Raw genomic sequence first — 18,383 nt, 5'->3', positions numbered from 1 at the left:
TATTTTATTCAATTGTCACACTTTTCATTCTACTGTAACGAAAATGGCAATGAAGATGCACAGAGATTAGCCGAGTCAAGTCAAAAAGATAAAAAAAAAAAAAAAAAAATGAAAAAAGTTAAAAAGATAAAAAATGTTGAAAATATAAAAAAGGTCAAAAAAATAAGAAAAGCTAAAAAGAAAAAAAAAAAAAAAAAATATTATACATTGAAAGATATACAGTCAAGTTTTTTTTAGTACCACGCCAGTTAGAAAATGAACTTTTGCGTAACAACCTATTTGAAAACGGAGTATCAACTCTTTTGCTTGAAAACCAAAAACAACATAAAATTATAAAAACCAAAAACATATAAATACCCTTATATCTTATCCCTATTTTGACTTCACTTCACTTTACTTTTGAATTTTATATTCTTTTTATATTTTCTTTATTTTATAAAACAATAAATCCATCAAGCGTTCAATTGAAACCCTTTGGTCTGTGTTCTATTTTAAATACTGAAGTCCCTTGAAGTCAATAATCTTCATTGTAAACCTATTCCTAAACCTCAAGAGTTTAACCTATTCTAACAAGTTTGATCTACTATTAACAAGATCTGGTGGTCACTATCGACAAAACTTACATACTTAAAAGCCTAAACCCGCAAACAAGCAATATATTAAAGAAAATTACAACATATATATATACAGTGGGTCAAAAAACTGCACCAACGCAACTCAGTTTTTCGGAAATACCAGTATAGCTCTGTCAGTTTAAAAGTAAACATTACGAAACTTGGAACAAAACGAGTTACTACTGTTACTATTTATTGACAAAAGTTTCAAGGTCAGATGCGGAGTATTGATTTAAAGAGCACTCAGCAAAAAGAGGAGGTCGGTTGGTGCAGTTTTTTGACTTTTTTAATATTAGTGGATCCACCCTTCTTTGCTAAGACTGCTTGCATTCTGTCTGGCATACTGTGTATATATTTGATGCATTGTTCCTTAGTAAACGAATTCCATTCATTTTCGATTCTTTGCCACAATTCATGGATGCTGGTCGCCCTATTATCATACATGCTCAGCTTTAACTTCAAGTGATGCCATATATGTTCAATAGGATTATGATCTGGACCTTGTGATGGTCAATCGTCAAAATAAATCATGCCACTATCCGTCATCCATTGTGTTGTAAACTTTGATCGATGTCTATGATCATTGTCATGCTGAAATACCGACGTTTCCCAGTTCAGATCATAGTACTCCATAGTGTCTTTTAGACTTGTACTAAGGATTTCTTGGTATAACTCTGAATTCATGGTACAGTTGTTGGAATAATTGTTCGAATATTTTGCAATTTTATACATTTTGCTTTGTATCTCTGCAGTCAGATAAGATAGAGCTACGTACAATACCTCATTAGAAAGCTACAGCTGTCGGATATAGCATATAAAAAGCTAAGGTTACGGAATTACTTCCATATATAGTAAGATCAAATTGCGTCAAGCATATGCATTCGAACAATTTTTCCAACTCAATGCATTCTATAATGATGATATCGTTGTCGCTACTGACATCACAAATACAGCATTACTGAATGATGTAATAATAAAACAACGCTTTTGCTTTTAGTCAGAGCTTAAGGTACAGTGGCTACCAAAACCGTTCGCACAAAACGTATTTTTTCCTTTCTGAATCTTTTGTGACCTATTGCGCATAAAAGATACCATATCTAATACATATTTCCTAAGAGTACAAACTCTTGGCTTTCTGATGAAGTATAAAATGTCACCCTATGCGCACCCTAACTCGTACTACGGAGAATCAAAACTCAAAGGCACATTCGAACAGTTTTGGGGCCACGCTTGAGGAATTCTTCGATTGCGATAAACGCAGTCACTGCACCCTCCAATTCTTCCAGAACTTTCGCTGCTTACTAATTCACCACTGCGCATTATTTTTTTGCCTTTTTTCTTTGTCATTCGCACATTCTCATTTCGACATCTCGACATCTACCAAGTAATTACCCAACATGCAACCATTAACAGAAGATCGCAAGAACACTATCGAGTTTTACCTTCGTCAAGGTTTTTCTTATCATAAAATTGCAAATTTAGTCAAAGTATCATCCTCTACTGTTCATAAAATTCGTTTGGAGTTAGGCTTGCCTGCTCGAATTGACAAAGGTGGTAGGCCAAAAGCGCTCACTAAGCGGGAACAGCAGCATCTCGTTCGTGCTGTAACAGTAGATGGTCTCGAAAATGCTGTACAAGCACAGCAGTCGTTAGAGCAGAACTTGGGCAAGTCAGTTTCTGTAAATACTGTACGTAGAGCGTTAAGAGATGCTGGTTTGGTCTCATTTGTCAGGCCAAAGAAACCTTTAATTAATGAAAGAAATAGAAAGAAGAGGCTCCAATGGGCTCGTCAGCACATTGACTGGACAGTAAACGATTGGATGAACGTCATATGGTCTGACGAAACCAAAGTCAACCGTTTTGGGTCCGACGGGAAGTCTTATGCATGGAAAGTGCCAGGCCAACCGTTAAAAAAGCATCAGGTTTGTGAGACAGTGAAGCATGGAGGAGGCTCTATAATGGTATGGAGCTGCATTAGCTGGTACGGTCCAGGCTATATTGTGGATGTGGGCAAGAACATGACAAAGGACGTTTATTTGGAGGTTTTACAAGATGACTTGATGAAGTCTTTGGCCTGGTATATGGAAGAAAGTGGAAAATCTACGAGTAAATTTATCTTTATGCAGGACAACGACCCCAAACATACAGCTAAAGTCGTATCAAAATGGCTAAATGAGCAAGAGTTTTATGTAATGAAATGGCCACCACAATCACCGGACTTGAACCCAATTGAAAACATGTGGCAATTACTTAAAAGACGGCTGTTTAAAAATTATGACTGCCCTCCATGTGGTATACATGAGCTATGGGATCGTATAGGACACACTTGGTACCAAATCACGGCTGAAGAATGCCAAAGGTTTATTAAAAGTATGCCCGATCGATGTCGTGCAGTTATTGAGGCTGATGGCTTGTATACTGGATATTAAATAAACTTATTTTAATTCATTTCGCTTTTAAAATATGTGGCCCCAAAACCGTTCGAATGTGCCTTTGAGTTTTGATTCTCCGTAGTACGAGTTAGGGTGCGCATAGGGTGACATTTTATACTTCATCAGAAAGCCAAGAGTTTGTACTCTTAGGAAATATGTATTAGATATGGTATCTTTTATGCGCAATAGGTCACAAAAGATTCAGAAAGGAAAAAATACGTTTTGTGCGAACGGTTTTGGTAGCCACTGTACCTTAAGCTCTGACTAAAAGCAAAAGCGTTGTTTTATTATTACATCATTCAGTAATGCTGTATTTGTGATGTCAGTAGCGACAACGATATCATCATTATAGAATGCATTGAGTTGGAAAAATTGTTCGAATGCATATGCTTGACGCAATTTGATCTTACTATATATGGAAGTAATTCCGTAACCTTAGCTTTTTATATGCTATATCCGACAGCTGTAGCTTTCTAATGAGGTATTGTACGTAGCTCTATCTTATCTGACTGCAGAGATACAAAGCAAAATGTATAAAATTGCAAAATATTCGAACAATTATTCCAACAACTGTATCATTATAGATCTGACATGCGTATCCAGGTCCTTCGCTGGTTATACAAGCCCATAACGTGAGACCACCGCCTCCATGCTTCACAGTAACGTCGATATGGTGAGGCTGTAAACGATCACATTTTCTTTTACAGTAATACTTGCCACCATCAGAGCCCCAAATGTTGATTTTCGTCTCACCAGAAAAGACGACACGTCGCCAATCATGTACTGTCCAATATTGATGCTTTTTTGACCATGCTAATCGAGCCTTCTTGTGCTTTTCAGTCAATAATGGCTTCTTCTTTTTGATCTCAGCATAAATTACAACTGAATGTAAGACATTGATTGCCAATTGATACGACATAGGGTGTCCAAGCTCCCCCAACTTCATATGCACATTCTTGGCAGTCTTCAAACAACCTGTGAGCACTTATCTCTTGATGTATCGGCGTGTTGACTCTGCCACAATACTCGGTCTACCTCCTCTTTTACGTATTCTATCGTGTATCCACTTATTTGCATACCTGTTGATGGTATTTCTATGCACTTCAACCCGTTTCCCAATGACTGCAGGGTCAACACTGTTCTCTAATAATGTTTTGATACTGTTTTGAATATCGGATGGAAGCTTTTTGGGCATTACTGATGATGGATGGATACTGACGATGTATGATGGGTTTGGGTAAAGTAGGAAAGAAAAAAAAGAAAACAATTGCAAAAAAAATTATTTTGGGGTCCCCAGTGTGACTAGGCATAGAGAAAATTAGATTAAATCCGCCAGAATTGTCTCAGTCCGGACATATGATACCAAATACCTTTTCATTTTAAAAGTCGAAAAACTGCACCAACCGACCTCCTCTTTTTGCTGAGTGCTCTTTGGATCAATACTCCGTATCTGACCTTGAAACTTTTGTTAATAGATAGTAACAGTAGTAACTCTTTTTGTTCCAAGTTTCGTAATGTTTACTTTTGAACTGACAGAGCTATACTCGTATTTCAGAAAAACTGAGTTGCGTTGGTGCAGTTTTTTGACCCACTGTATATCATAAAGAGTAATAAATGTCTTACATATATAATACTAACTTGTTATAGTAATGAGTCTTTGCATAATCTCTTTTATGATCCAATGTATTAAGTTGCATTGAGACTATGTATGTCAGAATAGAATATTGTTTTTCTTGCATAGTAACTTTATTGATCTAAACGAATGATTGAGAAATAATCCTATCGATAATCCGATTGGTGCCTTAATAGCTCCTGTTGTCTCCATTATTAGGTTTCAGTCTTTCTGTACTTATTTAGTAACCGAGTTTACTCAAACCCAATAACCATTCAGGAACAAAATACAAGTGCCGTCTTAAACAACGATTCCATGGATGACTATTTATAAATGCAACACTAGTAGCTTAGAACAACGATTTATAATATAATTATACAAGATAAGATTCCATGGAACAAGATATGATGACAATGCCCCAATCCAGAATGAAACATCAAGAAAGAACCAATTGATTTAACTCAATCGTCCCCATGAATTATCATTCAAAAGAATATAAATATTCCACCTAAATCCTGATTGAAAAAAGATAACTTTTAACTTGGATATAATCAAGAATAAAAAGTATCTCAAAGTAATTATCGTTTTGGTGCTTTTTTATTTCTTTTTATCTTCGTCTATTACACGCTCCTGCTCCTGTTTCCGCTACTGCTTCTGCTTCTGTTCCTTTTCCTGTTCCCGTGTCCGCTCCTGTCCCTGTGTCTGCTCCTGTTGCAAGCTTTGGCAGCCATACTGGTGCAGAGGCTATTGGAGCAGCCTCTGGTCTCACACCAGAGATGATGGCTGCCCAAATCCACTTTTTTGCTCAAATGTGGCAACAGCAACAACTGCAGCAGCAGCAGCAGCAACAGCAGCATCCAGTTCAACAGCCACAGCAAGGGCAGCAGTATGTTGATATGGCTGAGATCAACAGGATCAAAAAGCAGTGTAGTGTAAGTCTAAAATTAAAGTATCAATTAGCAAATACAATTTAATAACTTTATTTCTTTTTTTTTTCTTTTTTTTTTCACTTACATTATAGAATCACATACAGTAGGTCAAAAAAATGCTGCAAGGAATCCATTTTTCTCGGTTTTTGTAGCGCACATCCTGTTACAATGGTACAAACTGCCTCTGTTCCCACATAGTAAATTTCCTACATGTCGTGAAAAGTTTGAAAGAGTTTAAGCCCTATTGGATAAGTATTGAAGGAAGTAAGGAGCGCGCAATTTGAAAATTTTCACAGAACAAACTTATTTATTATTATTTAGTTGGTCCTCCTTTTCTATTAATAATCTCTTGAGTTCTTTCCGAAATGCTATCTACATGATTTCGCAAAGTTATTTATTGAAGTCAACTCATATTTCATCAACTCGTTCCCGAAGCACATCCGTGTTCTTTGCTCTACGTTCGTAATATTTGAGCTTCAACTTCAATTGATGCCGTACGTGCTCGATTGAATTTAAGTCCGGGCTCTGAGCTGGCCAATCGTTAATATAGCTCTCTTGGTTACTACATACACTACCTCAAAAAATTGTTCATTTTGAACCGCCTTTTACACATTTCGTACTGAATCTGCTTCGCATAATCCCCAATCAGCGCCCAGCACAAACCATTATGAAACACTGCTTCTCAGCTATTTACTACACTGTAAGCATATCACGTGCTATGCGTAAATGCTGGAAAATATCCAATCAAAAATCAAAATCAAAATGAACAATTTTTTTGGTTTTTGTCAACATTTTTTATTTTATTAGCTAATAATTAATCTCACCGCCCTTTTCTTTTAAAACAAGTTGTAGTTGTTGTAAACATAGTTATTTTCTATAAGATATCAGTTGTATTAAAATAAATAACGATACACAAAAGATTAAACTATGATTGAACAATTCCACACTTTTCCAAATTTAGAACAATAAGATCAGTATTTGTCATCCTAGCGAGTCTAATCAATTGTCAACCCCCAAAAGTAATTAGATCAAAGTTAATTGACTGGTTATTATTTCTATTGTTCAACTTCAGATGCATATATTAGAACATCGACAAGCTTTAGCTTAATCATTGGTTCTTCAGCACGACATCGTTACCGAGTCTATATTTTTTATATCTACGCTCACAAAGAATATAAATAGATGCCAACTTTTTATCCATTAAACGGGGCTCTTTTGCAATAGAAAGAAATCTGCAATAAAGAAGGATTTTAATTTTATATTGCTGCTATTGTTTTTTTGTTTAATTTTTTATTTAATCTTACGATTAAAACATTTTTTAAAATTAATCATCCTTCTGGTTCTTACCCTGGTAAACTGCTATGGAAAATCCTAAACAAGACGATCGACCCATGGAGCATGATCCATCTGATATGGAGATCGAACAAGAAAGTCAAGACCCTTCTCTTACTGAAGATGGCTCTGAAATAACCCCAACAATTAATGCCAATGCGCATGAAGAAATCAATAATCATGATGACATTGATGCTGAAGTTTCAAAACTCATACGATATAAAAAGGAAGAATATGCTCGCTTATATCAAAAACATATAATGGCTGGTGAAGAAGATCAAGCAGACGTGGCGTTCCAAAAAATGCGTAAATATGGTGCACAGTTGCTTGCCCTCTCTGGGAAATTGGTTCCTACTATATCTACTCCTGTCAAGAAGGAAATTGGTTTGCGGTTAACCCAAAATGATATACCCAAATTTCAACTCTCTTCTTGGCCTGATGTCCCATTTCCTGGTGAGAAATGTTACGAGTCAGTCGAACACTTTTTGCGGTCCTTCGAAAAGGTAATTTATTCTGCTGCCTTGGATATTCAAGAGGTTTGGCGCCGGTATCTCCCTGTTTCTTTGGCTTTCGACCATGATGATTGGATTGAAAAAGACCTAAAGAGATGTGACACATGGAATGCAGCTAGAATTGTCTTTACGAACAAATTCTTGACTGACAACGCTAGAACAGATGCTATGCATCGACTATTTACCATGACAATGAATAAACATGAATCTGTATCCTCGTATATGACCCGATTTTTAAGCACTTGTATTGAGGCTGGGGCAAATAAAAATGATCCAATGGTAGCTGCTAGATTTAAGGCATCATTCTCTGAACCTGTTCTTGAGAAGTGTAAGACAGCTTTTGTTTTAAAAGAAAATAAGAATATACCATGGACTGTGGAGAGAGCAGCTGAAATAGCAAGAAATTTGCTAGGAGATGACCCGAGAACCTATTCAGGAGCATCCTATGCCAATGTCACCAGTGGTAGCAAAAGAATCCACACAAGTACTAGTCCTTTCGGTAGTCAAAAAAGAAACAAAGGTCATGGTTCGTCTGGTGCTTTCTTTTGTTCAAAACATGGTGGTGCTAATGCAAATCACAATGAAGATGATTGCTTTAGCAAAGCAAACAAGAAAAATGATGCTGCGTCGACCATAAAAAATAAGTATTATGGCAATAAAAATTTTCCTCAAAAAGCAAGCACAAGTAAACCCTGTCGATATTGTGGTAGAAGTTGGTCTCATGGCCATCAATGTCAAGAATACGCAGATTATAAAAGAAAACTTCATGTCGATCCAAATAGACCAAGAGATTCGGACAAGTCGATTTATGCCATTGTTCGTACTGTAAATGATGAAATTGAAAATGATCATGATATGACAGAAGCTGAAAATAATTCATATGACTGTAAGGCATTATGAAATAAAATAACTGAAGATGAAGATACTAATCCTTTTAAACTTTTGACTCCTATATTAATAGAGGGCAAGAAATTAATTGGCAAGATAGACACTGGCAGTGATATCACTTGCATATCAAAAATTTGTTTAAATAATAAATTGAATATTAACAAAGTGAATCCTGTAAATGGTTCTTTAAATTTTTTGTCTTCAGATAATAATTGTAAACGAATTGGACAAACCGATCCTCTCACTTTTACTTATATGAATAACATCTCTTTTAAACATTCTTTTGAAGTTGTAAATTTTAATGAGACAATGACACAAGAATTTGATGTCTTGCTTGGAACTGATGTTCTTGGAAAGATGAATATCGGCCTCACTGGAGTAGCATACAAGTATCCAGGTAATGAAGATGATTATTCAAATAGATTAAAAGAAGACGCACAATTTCTAAATATGAATTTTGATGCTAATAATGAGATTGAACCTAACAACTCACCCTATGGTACCGAAGATCAACAAAAGCAATTCATGGCTTATATCCAGAATGCAATTGATGACAATCAAAATATTCCTGCTGGATCTTTCTGCACAGTACCAGAATCTGTAGTAGAATTACCAATGGAAAAGGGAGCGAAGTCCTTTAAGAGACAATATCCGATTGCTCACCGACAAATGCCTGAATTAGAAGAGCAAATAAATGAATGGTTAAAAGCAGGTATCATTAAAGAGAACCGCGCTAACACATCCTTTAACAGTCCTTTATTAATGGTACCAAAGAAAGATGAGAACAATGAGATAACGAGCCACAGAGTATGTTTAGATGTTCGTGGTATCAACAAACTAATCCCTGATGTCGTTTATCCTGTTCCAAAAATAAGAAGCATATTTGATAACTTAGCTGGTGGTGAAGTATTCACTAAGATTGACTTGAAAAATGCATACAATAGTTTCCTTGTAGCCCCTAAAGATCAACACAAACTCTCCTTCCAATTTAAGAATCGAACATATACCTTTCAAGGATGTTGTTTCGGTCTAAAAACAGTTACTGCAATATTCTGTAAAGTGATGAAAATACTCTTTGCAGATATGGATTTCATTGAGACCTATGTTGATGACTGTGTAATCAAAGGAACAGCTGATAATCATGCTTCAAATGTAAAAAAGGTGATTGAACGATTAACTTCCGTCAACCTAAAAATCAATGTAAAGAAGTGCAGTTGGTATCAACGATCAATTTATCTTTTAGGATTTGTAGTTGAGAGTGGTGGTATCATCAAAGTAGATCCACGCCGCCTAACAAACATCGATAGTTGGCCTATACCACGCAATAAAAAAGAAGTGATGCGATTAATGGGCATTGTATCATATATGAGAGACTTTATACCTTTAATCTCTCGTGTAGCTGCACCTATCGACAGACTTCGTAATGATCTTGATGTACAAAACAACTGGACCCAAGAACACACTGATGCATTCATTGCTTTAAAAGAGATTCTAAAGTCAAAGACACTGTTGCACACTCCAGACTTGTCAAAGAAATTCTACGTGGCTACTGATGCCTCACAATATGGTGTTGGTGCAGTATTGACCCAAAGAGATGAGCTGAATAGAACTTTACACATTGCATTTGCATCCAAATCTTTGTCACCCTCTCAACGTAAGTGGAATACAACTAAACGTGAACTGTACGCGGTAGTGTTTGCACTAGAAAAATATCGTGAGTTTTTATGGGGAAATAAATTTGAATTACGTACTGACCATAAGGCTTTAATGTATTTACATACCCAAGAACAAGCAAACCCTATGATGATAGGCTGGTTAGAAACTTTACTAGATTTCAACTTTGATGTAATTCACATACAAGGAATTCTCAATCAATTACCAGACTTACTTTCTAGACTTTATGAACCTTGCTTGAATAATGAGTTCATGCTGGGAGGGGGTGATGCTGCGCAAAAAGAAAATAAAAAAGAAAAAAAGGAAATTAAAAATAAAAATCAAAATAAAATAAAAGTTAAAAGACAGACAAACTCTACAGCAAAGAGACACAACTTGATCTATAGTCAGGACAAGAAACTAAATGTGCTAGCTGTGAAAATAAAAAATAAAAAGTTTGCTAATAATCCCACAACTGACTATATGACTCCTCCACCTGAGAAGAGAGCACGTCTACTTGAAGATGCTCATACCTTCGGACACTTCGGTAGTACGAGTATTGTGGAGCAGTTACATTCACAAGGACTTCATTGGAATAATATTTATAAAGATGCTACTGAGACAATCAAATCATGTATTGAATGCCAGAGACACAATATAAGCAAGAAAGGTTATCATCCTTTAAAGAATATTCTTGCATATCTACCATTTGACCATATTGGAATTGATCTGTTAGGACCTTTACCTGTTACGGCAAATGAAAATGTCTATGTCCTTGTGATGATAGATGTATGTACCAGGTACATCATACTGCGTCCATTAAAAAATAAACAAAGTGACACTGTAGCAAAAGAATTAATAAAAATCTTTGGTGACTATGGCATACCTAAAATCATTCAAAGTGATAACGGCAGAGAGTTTAAGAATAGCCTCATGCACTCATTATCCAAGCACCTAGGAATAGATCGCAGATACAGTACAGCCTTTCACAGTCGAGGTAATGGCGTGAGCGAGAGCGCTGTAAAGACGACATTAAACACTATAAGAAAAATGGTTAATTCTAACAGCAATGATTGGGATGATGTATTACCAATTGTCCAACTAGCGTCGAATTATAAAATAAGACACCGTTCAAAGAGTGCTCCATTTTCCTTGATGTTTGCTCGAAGACTTAATAGCTTTGAGGATTACGGTGATCAGAGTATAGCTGATAAGATTCCTAATAGACCTGTTACAGAACAAGAGCTAATTGAGAGAACTGATCGCATGTACTAGATTGTGTTTCCTGCCATTCGTGAAAGAACACAGAAGATCATAGAGGAAGCAAGCAAGAGGTTCAATGACAAAAATATGATCATAGATCTTCCGAAGGATACTGCAGTTATGGTTAGATTACCAGGACGGACTAGTAAGCTGTCACCTCTTTATGAAGGGCCTTACATTGTCGTTCGAAAAACTCAAGGTGGTTCCTATGTCTTAAAAGATGAGCAAAATGAACTGTTACATCGTGAATATGTCCCATCAGAACTCAAGGTAGTCTCTATTGACGAAACAGCTATAGAAGATACATACTATGAAGTTGAGGATATTAGAGATCACAGAGGCGGTCCAGGACAAAGAGAATACCTTGTAAAATGGGCTGGTTATGGTGAAAGAGAGAATACGTGGGAAAAAACATCATCCTTCTCCAGCACAGTACCCATTGATAAATATTGGCTTAAGAGAAAAGAGTTGAAGGAATTAGAGCAAGCACGAAAGCAAAAGATGATAGCTAATGAAAAAGACTACACTAAAAAGACTTCTGCTAGACCTAATGTGACTGAAGAAAACAAGAACCATAAAAGAAAGGACATGGTACAAGATAGCACAGTCCTTAGAAAAAGTAAAAGAATAAGAAACAATAGAAACTAAAAAAAAAAAAAAAAGTTCATGTAGCAGAGCGGCCGCTGACTTCATAAACTTGCTGAGCATCAAGATACATAAATTAACCAATAAGAAAATAACATTTAGTATCTGCATGAATGCCGACCTGACTATTGTCAAGTCTGGGGGAGGATAATGTTGTAAACATAGTTATTTTCTATAAGATATCAGTTGTATTAAAATAAATAACGATACACAAAGATTAAACTATGATTGAACAATTCCACACTTTTCCAAATTTAGAACAATAAGATCAGTATTTGTCATCCTAGCGAGTTTAATCAATTGTCAACCCTAAAAGTAATTAGATCAAAGTTAATTGACTGGTTATTATTTCTATTGTTCAACTTCAGATGCATATATTAGAACATCGACAAGCTTTAGCTTAATCATTGGTTCTTCAGCACGACATCGTTACCGAGTCTATATCTTTTATATCTACGCTCACAAAGAATATAAATAGATGCCAACTTTTTATCCATTAAACGGGGCTCTTTTGCAATATAAAGAAATCTGCAATAAAGAAGGATTTTAATTTTATATTGCTGCTATTGTTTTTTTGTTTAATTTTTTTATTTAATCTTACGATTAAAACATAGCCAAATCCAACTGGCTCCCGGTATACCTCTTTGGAAGTCTTTAAAACCCTTTGCATGACTTTTCTTTTGATTAACCGCTTCGTCACTTTGGAGACTACTGCAGGTCTATCACTTGTGCTCACTGTCCTACTTGAAAACAACGTTATAAAGTATCTACTAACAGTTGATTCATGTAATCCAGTCTCCTTAGCAATATCATACTTTGATGTGGATCCGGTTAATGTCTGTTTGAGATCGTTTACTTTCTCCTCTGACAGTGATTTATGCATGCAATTGACGAGAGGGTAAAAAAGAGAAATAATTTAAACAAGGGAATATAAAATTTAAAATAAAGGAATTGTAAGCACTCTTAAATACAGCTAGCATTCTAATCACGTCAAAAGAGAGAAAAATTGTGATGGCAACCGGTTGGGTCGTATTAAAATTCATTATTTCAAACATACAGTGGGTCAAAAAATTGCACCAACGCAACTCAGTTTTTCTGAAATACGAGTATAGCTCTGTCAGTTCAAAAGTAAACATTACGAAACTTGGAACAAAAAGAGTTACTACTGTTACTATCTATTAACAAAAGTTTCAAGGTCAGATACGGAGTATTGATCCAAAGAGCACTCAGCAAAAAGAGGAGGTCGGTTGGTGCAGTTTTTCGACTTTTAAAATGAAAAGGTATTTGGTATCATATGTCCGGACTGAGACAATTCTGGCGGATTTAATCTAATTTTCTCTATGCCTAGTCACACTGGGGACCCCAAAATAATTTTTTTTGCAATTGTTTTCTTTTTTTTCTTTCCTACTTTACCCAAACCCATCATACATCGTCAGTATCCATCCATCATCAGTAATGCCCAAAAAGCTTCCATCCGATATTCAAAACAGTATCAAAACATTATTAGAGAACAGTGTTGACCCTGCAGTCATTGGGAAACGGGTTGAAGTGCATAGAAATACCATCAACAGGTATGCAAATAAGTGGATACACGATAGAATACGTAAAAGAGGAGGTAGACCGAGTATTGTGGCAGAGTCAACACGCCGATACATCAAGAGATAAGTGCTCACAGTGAAGTGTTTTAAGTATTTAAAATAGACAAAGAAGAATTAACGAGACCGAACAATAGTTCTAAAGTCGAATTACTTTTATTAAAGAAAGATTCCAAGGCTATTTATATTAGTTTGAGCAAGACCTGAGATTAAATGACAAGAGATAGTTACGACCGATATGATTTGACATGTATAAGAAAAATTTTATAAACTGATGTAAATAATCAACTGTTGAGATGAAAGTGAAACTTGGCTGTTCAGGGCAGTTGGTAATTATCAGGATCTATTCTTATTCAAACTCATTTGTAAAGATTTAGCTTAGAATGATAAGACTGTTATCTTATTGACATGTCAAAACATGACATTGCCCCCTTCCAGGTTGTAATTATCTTTTCTGGAATTAATGTGGCAAGTAAAAAGATGTTTGTTTAACTGAATGTCAAAATGAGGTTTGAGATGTCAAGATGAGCTCTATTTGTTGTAAGAAATAGGTGCTTGGTAGGGTGAAGTCATATAACGTATAGTGGCTCTTTATATAAACATATAAAGTATAGTGTTCAAGAATGGAACAAAGCATTTAGGCGATAATAAACCCTAAACAGGAATTTATTGCTAAAGTGATGTTTGTCTGTAAATGTGACTGCGTACAAACGTGCAAATTGAAAAATATTAAGGCATGAGAAAAAATTCCATTTTTTACTATCCTTGTAAATATTTTATAATTGCGTTATTTGCTGGTAACATATATGTATAGTTAATGAAAGTTGGGTGGAAGAAGGTCAATGTGTTAACGTCTGTTTCTTTTAGAGTTAGTTACATTGCGATGCACATTTTTTCTTTTCTTGGTTGTATCTTTTTTAGGAACAAGTTGAACCTCGCGCGCTGGTTCTTGTTCACTTATACGTGACCAATACTTTTGGATCGGTCTGTAATCATGGAAATGACTAGCCGGTTCCCAAGTGTCATCTTCTTCTCCATAACCTTTCCATCGAACTTTATATAAGTAATTACCCGGTGATCCCTTATGGTGTAAAACTGCCTCAACATCGTATGATTCAGATTGATCAGTATTGGATAAGGATACTTCCTGGGAAATAGCCTTTATTTGCGATGGAGGTACATCTCTTGGTAAGAGTGCTCCAGTTGCATCAACCAACACGTATGAACCACCTTGAGTTTTTCTTTTGACAGTATAATTACCAACGTAGAGGGGATCACTTTTTGCAACACGGTTTACATTCTTGAGCGTGACTTGACTACCAGTGGGGATATCGGTTAGAATTCTGTGAGTTTGGTTGAACTTGTCTCGAGAAGCAGTTTGTGAAGTTTTTATTTTTTCACGAATGGCAGGTAAGACAGTGTCATTAAACTCGTTGATTCTAGTTTCTAACTGTTTCATTGTTTCAGGCGATTTAGTTTTGTCCAGCACGTTATTATAATCCTTGTTTTCATTGGGACGTCTTGCGAACATCAATGAGAAAGGTCGTGTGCCGTGTAAAGCTGTATGTGTATTGTTGAGGGCTTCTTGTGTACTGTCAACATACAAGTCCCCATCCTCAGTTCTGCCTTGTAATCTTTTGTGCAAAATATTTTTTTGCTTTGCCAACCCATCGTTCGACTATACCGTTAGCTCGGGGATGATAAGCTGATATGAGACGATGATCAATACCGGATGATTCAACATACAGTCTTACGATTTCATTGACATACTCAGTACCATTATCACTTTGGATAATTTTTGGTCGACCAAAGAGCGTTAAGATACTCCTTAATGCAAGTGCAATAGTGAGAGAGGATTTATCGGGCAAGGCTTTGAGTACACAATATCGTGTGAAGACGTCCACTACCAGAAGGATGTATTGATTACCTTGTACTGAAGTAGGGAAAGGTCCGGCTGTATCGATACAGATGTGATCCCAAGGTGCATCAGCATAGATTGAGGTCAAGGGATTATATCCGTGTTTTGCGATATTGAATTTTTGGCAATCAGGACAACTACGTATTATTTCAAGCGCATCTTCCTTGAGCTTTGTCCAGTGAATACCATCACTATGTAAAGCTGTTACGATTGCTTGAGCTCCACGGTGTCCTTCTAAATGTGTATCCATGAGTAGCTTGTGTCTGTCTTCTGGTGCTGGGGTCATCAAGTCAGCAGGCATCATCATTCTGGATGTAAGAATTGATCCGTTAGAATTGATAATTTGGGAAGTGACAATTGTTTTGATGGTTTTATTATCCCCCTCCAGCGTTTTTTCAGGTTCAAAAAGACGCGACAAAGCATCTGGCAGAATATTTTGAATACCAGGTCGATGGATGATTTTGAAGTTATAATCCAGTATAGTATCCAGCCAATTGATCATCATAGCGTTAGCTACAGGCTGAGTGTGGAGATAAGTCAAGGCCTTGTGATCAGTGTATAAGGTGAATGGATTACCCCACAAAAATGGATGAAACTTCTTTAGTGCAAATATCACTGCTAATAGCTCACGTTTAGTGGTGGAATAATTCTTTTCAGATGTAGAAAGTGAGCGTGCCATGAAACCGATATATCGGGTCTCATTTTTGATAACTTGGTAAAGAACAGCACCAATTGAATAGTTACTAGCATCAGTAGCAACGTAAAAAGGTTGTTCTAAATCTGGATGATGAAGAAGTGGCGCAGAAGACAATAATGACTTGATCTTTTCAAAAGCACTTTCTTGTTCAGATGTCCAAAGTTTATCAAGTTTACCTTCGAAACGTAATTTGTCCAAAGGCGCAGTGACTTCAGAAATATTTGGCAAGTATTTTCTAAAATAATTTACCAGTCCTAAAAAGCGTTGAATCTCTTTTCCAGATGAAGGTCTAGGCCAAGTCAAAGCGTTTGTAACTTTACGAGGATCGAGTCGAGACCCTTTGGCATCAACACAGAAACCAAGCAAGTAAACAGTAGACTGCGCAAAATGACATTTGTCTGGGTTAAGGATCAAGTTCACTTTAGTTAATCTCTGAATTATGTTTTGCACATGTGTGATGTGTTCCTCATAAGACTTGGAAAATATGATGATATCATCAACAAAAGCCTGTGCATAAGGTAAATCACGTAACACTATATTAATCACTCGCTGATAACGGGAAGCAATATGTTTCAATCCAAATGGACAACCTCTAAATTGGTATTGTTGACCTTCAAAAGTGAATGTGGTCTTAACACGATCAGGTTCGTAGATTTGGAATCGATGAAATGCTTGTCGAAGATCAAGAGTGGTAAAGATAGTTGATCCTTGTAATTGATCGAAAATCTCTTCAATCTTTGGAATAGGATGTCTATCGTTTGACACGAGAATAGAATTTAACAAGCGAGGATCGAGACAGGGTCGATGTCCTGTGAGATTACCAAGCAAGTCTTTCTTAGGTGCCAATGTTAAAGGAGAATTCCAATCCGAATTAGGTGATGTACGTTCAATAACTTCATCCTTTAACCAAGTGTCAATACATTCACGCATGATTGGTAGTAATTTAAAAGGAGTACGATATGGTGCACGGTAAGCGGTTTTTCCTTTAACAGTATCTAAACGTATAACTGACTCGGGTACAGTACAGAATGAATTCTTTGGTATTAAGGCATTTTGATCAACAAATGGTTTAATAGCATTATGGAAATGAACTTGTTGCTCACGTGTACCGTAAGGAGCTTTGTTAGGTTCAGGTGTATCATCCGTAATCTCTTTGTCAATAACTGGTGCAAGATTAGGATGTCTGATGGCTAAGTTGGTAACAAGAATGTTCAACTTGTGCATTAGATCTAATCCTATTACAACTTCAGTATCCAAGGAAAGAGGAAGGACTTCAAAAGAATGGGATGTATGAATAAGATTATTATCATTATCACCGTAAATAACACTTAATGGAAATTTGGTTGTACCGAAACGTTTACTAACATTATCACTTGTAGCAAGTATAACGGAACCAGATACATTTCTATCAATTGCAATATTATATTTATTAACAAAATTGATGTCTATCGTGCTAAAGGAGGAACCACTATCAACCAGGGCCATAGTGTTCACGTTCTCTATTGTGATAGGTACAATTAAAGAATGGTTAGTACTTTTAAATACTTCATTCTGTTTTGTTAATTTCTTACAATCATAGTTGACTGGATAGCCCTCGTCATCTACGTCCATCAAGTTGCTATCACCACTAGACACCTTAGAAGATGCCTGTTGTGGCCTAGCTTGAGGAGTGATGGTGAGGTTGAGCTTGCTACCATTAGAACTTGAAGTAACCAAGCGAGCAGAACGAATGGCTTTACTCGGACCATAATGGGGCTTGTCACGAGGACAGCGAACAGCGTGCTCTTTTGACCAAGGGACATTACCCAAGCAACGATAACAATTCTTGGCAGCAGAGACAAAAGACACTGGTGAATTGGTGATAGTGGGGGAAGGGCTCACCGATGAAGAGCTTTGGCTCAACAAATTCTTGTACTTGTTGCACTTGTCTGTAGGATGGTTGGCCAGACCATGGATGGCGCAATGAAATTTGTTTTTGTTGTTGCCAGGGGGAGAGGACTTCTTAGTTATACCCTGTAAGTTGCTCAACAAATGTGAGTTCCTAGGGTTGTACTTAGATGCCTCTGTTCCATTTGCAGAGAGAGACAAAGATGAAGACTTGACGGAGACGGAGTCTTGACGAGGTGATGGGCTGACCTCGGAACACAAGTTGGATGACAGTACCACTCTGGCCTTGGCAGCGACTTTTGCGACAGAATCTTGCTGATCTCTTCCTAGGTTCAACAAGGAGCGAGAGACCTCTTGACGCAAAAATGCTGGTAAGGCTCGTTTGTATATGGAGGCAGTCTTAATG

At 36.6% G+C, this 18,383-nt stretch overlaps 7 protein-coding genes across 7 annotated transcripts; 5 read left to right on the top strand and 2 right to left on the bottom strand.

Annotated features, from left to right (window-relative positions):
• Positions 1-2,011: 2,011 nt before the first annotated feature.
• RO3G_09499 (uncharacterized protein) lies at positions 2,012-3,043 on the top strand (the record flags this gene model as incomplete). Its single annotated transcript, XM_067664084.1, has 1 exon — positions 2,012-3,043. The coding sequence occupies one exon, from the start codon at positions 2,012-2,014 to the stop codon at positions 3,041-3,043; it is 1,032 nt and encodes a 343-aa protein (XP_067520185.1).
• A 988-nt stretch (positions 3,044-4,031) lies between these two features.
• RO3G_09498 (uncharacterized protein) lies at positions 4,032-4,241 on the bottom strand (the record flags this gene model as incomplete). The annotated part of the gene is made up of 2 exons (XM_067664083.1): positions 4,032-4,098; positions 4,126-4,241. 2 exons carry the CDS (start codon positions 4,239-4,241, stop codon positions 4,032-4,034), a joined length of 183 nt encoding a protein of 60 aa, XP_067520184.1.
• Positions 4,242-5,437: 1,196 nt separating this feature from the next.
• Positions 5,438-5,694, top strand: RO3G_09497 (uncharacterized protein; the record flags this gene model as incomplete). Its single annotated transcript, XM_067664082.1, has 2 exons — positions 5,438-5,590; positions 5,680-5,694. 2 exons carry the CDS (start codon positions 5,438-5,440, stop codon positions 5,692-5,694), a joined length of 168 nt encoding a protein of 55 aa, XP_067520183.1.
• A 1,254-nt stretch (positions 5,695-6,948) lies between these two features.
• Positions 6,949-10,223, top strand: RO3G_09496 (uncharacterized protein; the record flags this gene model as incomplete). Its single annotated transcript, XM_067664081.1, has 4 exons — positions 6,949-8,317; positions 8,486-9,973; positions 10,130-10,164; positions 10,215-10,223. The coding sequence occupies 4 exons, from the start codon at positions 6,949-6,951 to the stop codon at positions 10,221-10,223; spliced, it is 2,901 nt and encodes a 966-aa protein (XP_067520182.1).
• A 1,132-nt stretch (positions 10,224-11,355) lies between these two features.
• Positions 11,356-11,993, top strand: RO3G_09495 (uncharacterized protein; the record flags this gene model as incomplete). Its single annotated transcript, XM_067664080.1, has 2 exons — positions 11,356-11,854; positions 11,983-11,993. 2 exons carry the CDS (start codon positions 11,356-11,358, stop codon positions 11,991-11,993), a joined length of 510 nt encoding a protein of 169 aa, XP_067520181.1.
• A 1,342-nt stretch (positions 11,994-13,335) lies between these two features.
• Positions 13,336-13,682, top strand: RO3G_09494 (uncharacterized protein; the record flags this gene model as incomplete). The annotated part of the gene is made up of 2 exons (XM_067664079.1): positions 13,336-13,451; positions 13,613-13,682. 2 exons carry the CDS (start codon positions 13,336-13,338, stop codon positions 13,680-13,682), a joined length of 186 nt encoding a protein of 61 aa, XP_067520180.1.
• A 640-nt stretch (positions 13,683-14,322) lies between these two features.
• RO3G_09493 (uncharacterized protein) lies at positions 14,323-18,042 on the bottom strand (the record flags this gene model as incomplete). Its single annotated transcript, XM_067664078.1, has 4 exons — positions 14,323-15,109; positions 15,222-17,535; positions 17,662-17,937; positions 18,006-18,042. 4 exons carry the CDS (start codon positions 18,040-18,042, stop codon positions 14,323-14,325), a joined length of 3,414 nt encoding a protein of 1,137 aa, XP_067520179.1.
• Positions 18,043-18,383: the final 341 nt, after the last annotated feature.

Source organism: Rhizopus delemar, genomic scaffold (assembly GCF_000149305.1).
Source record: "Rhizopus delemar RA 99-880 supercont3.7 genomic scaffold, whole genome shotgun sequence".
Classification (NCBI taxonomy): domain Eukaryota; kingdom Fungi; phylum Mucoromycota; class Mucoromycetes; order Mucorales; family Rhizopodaceae; genus Rhizopus; species Rhizopus delemar.
This window is presented reverse-complemented; position numbering and strand designations above follow the sequence as displayed.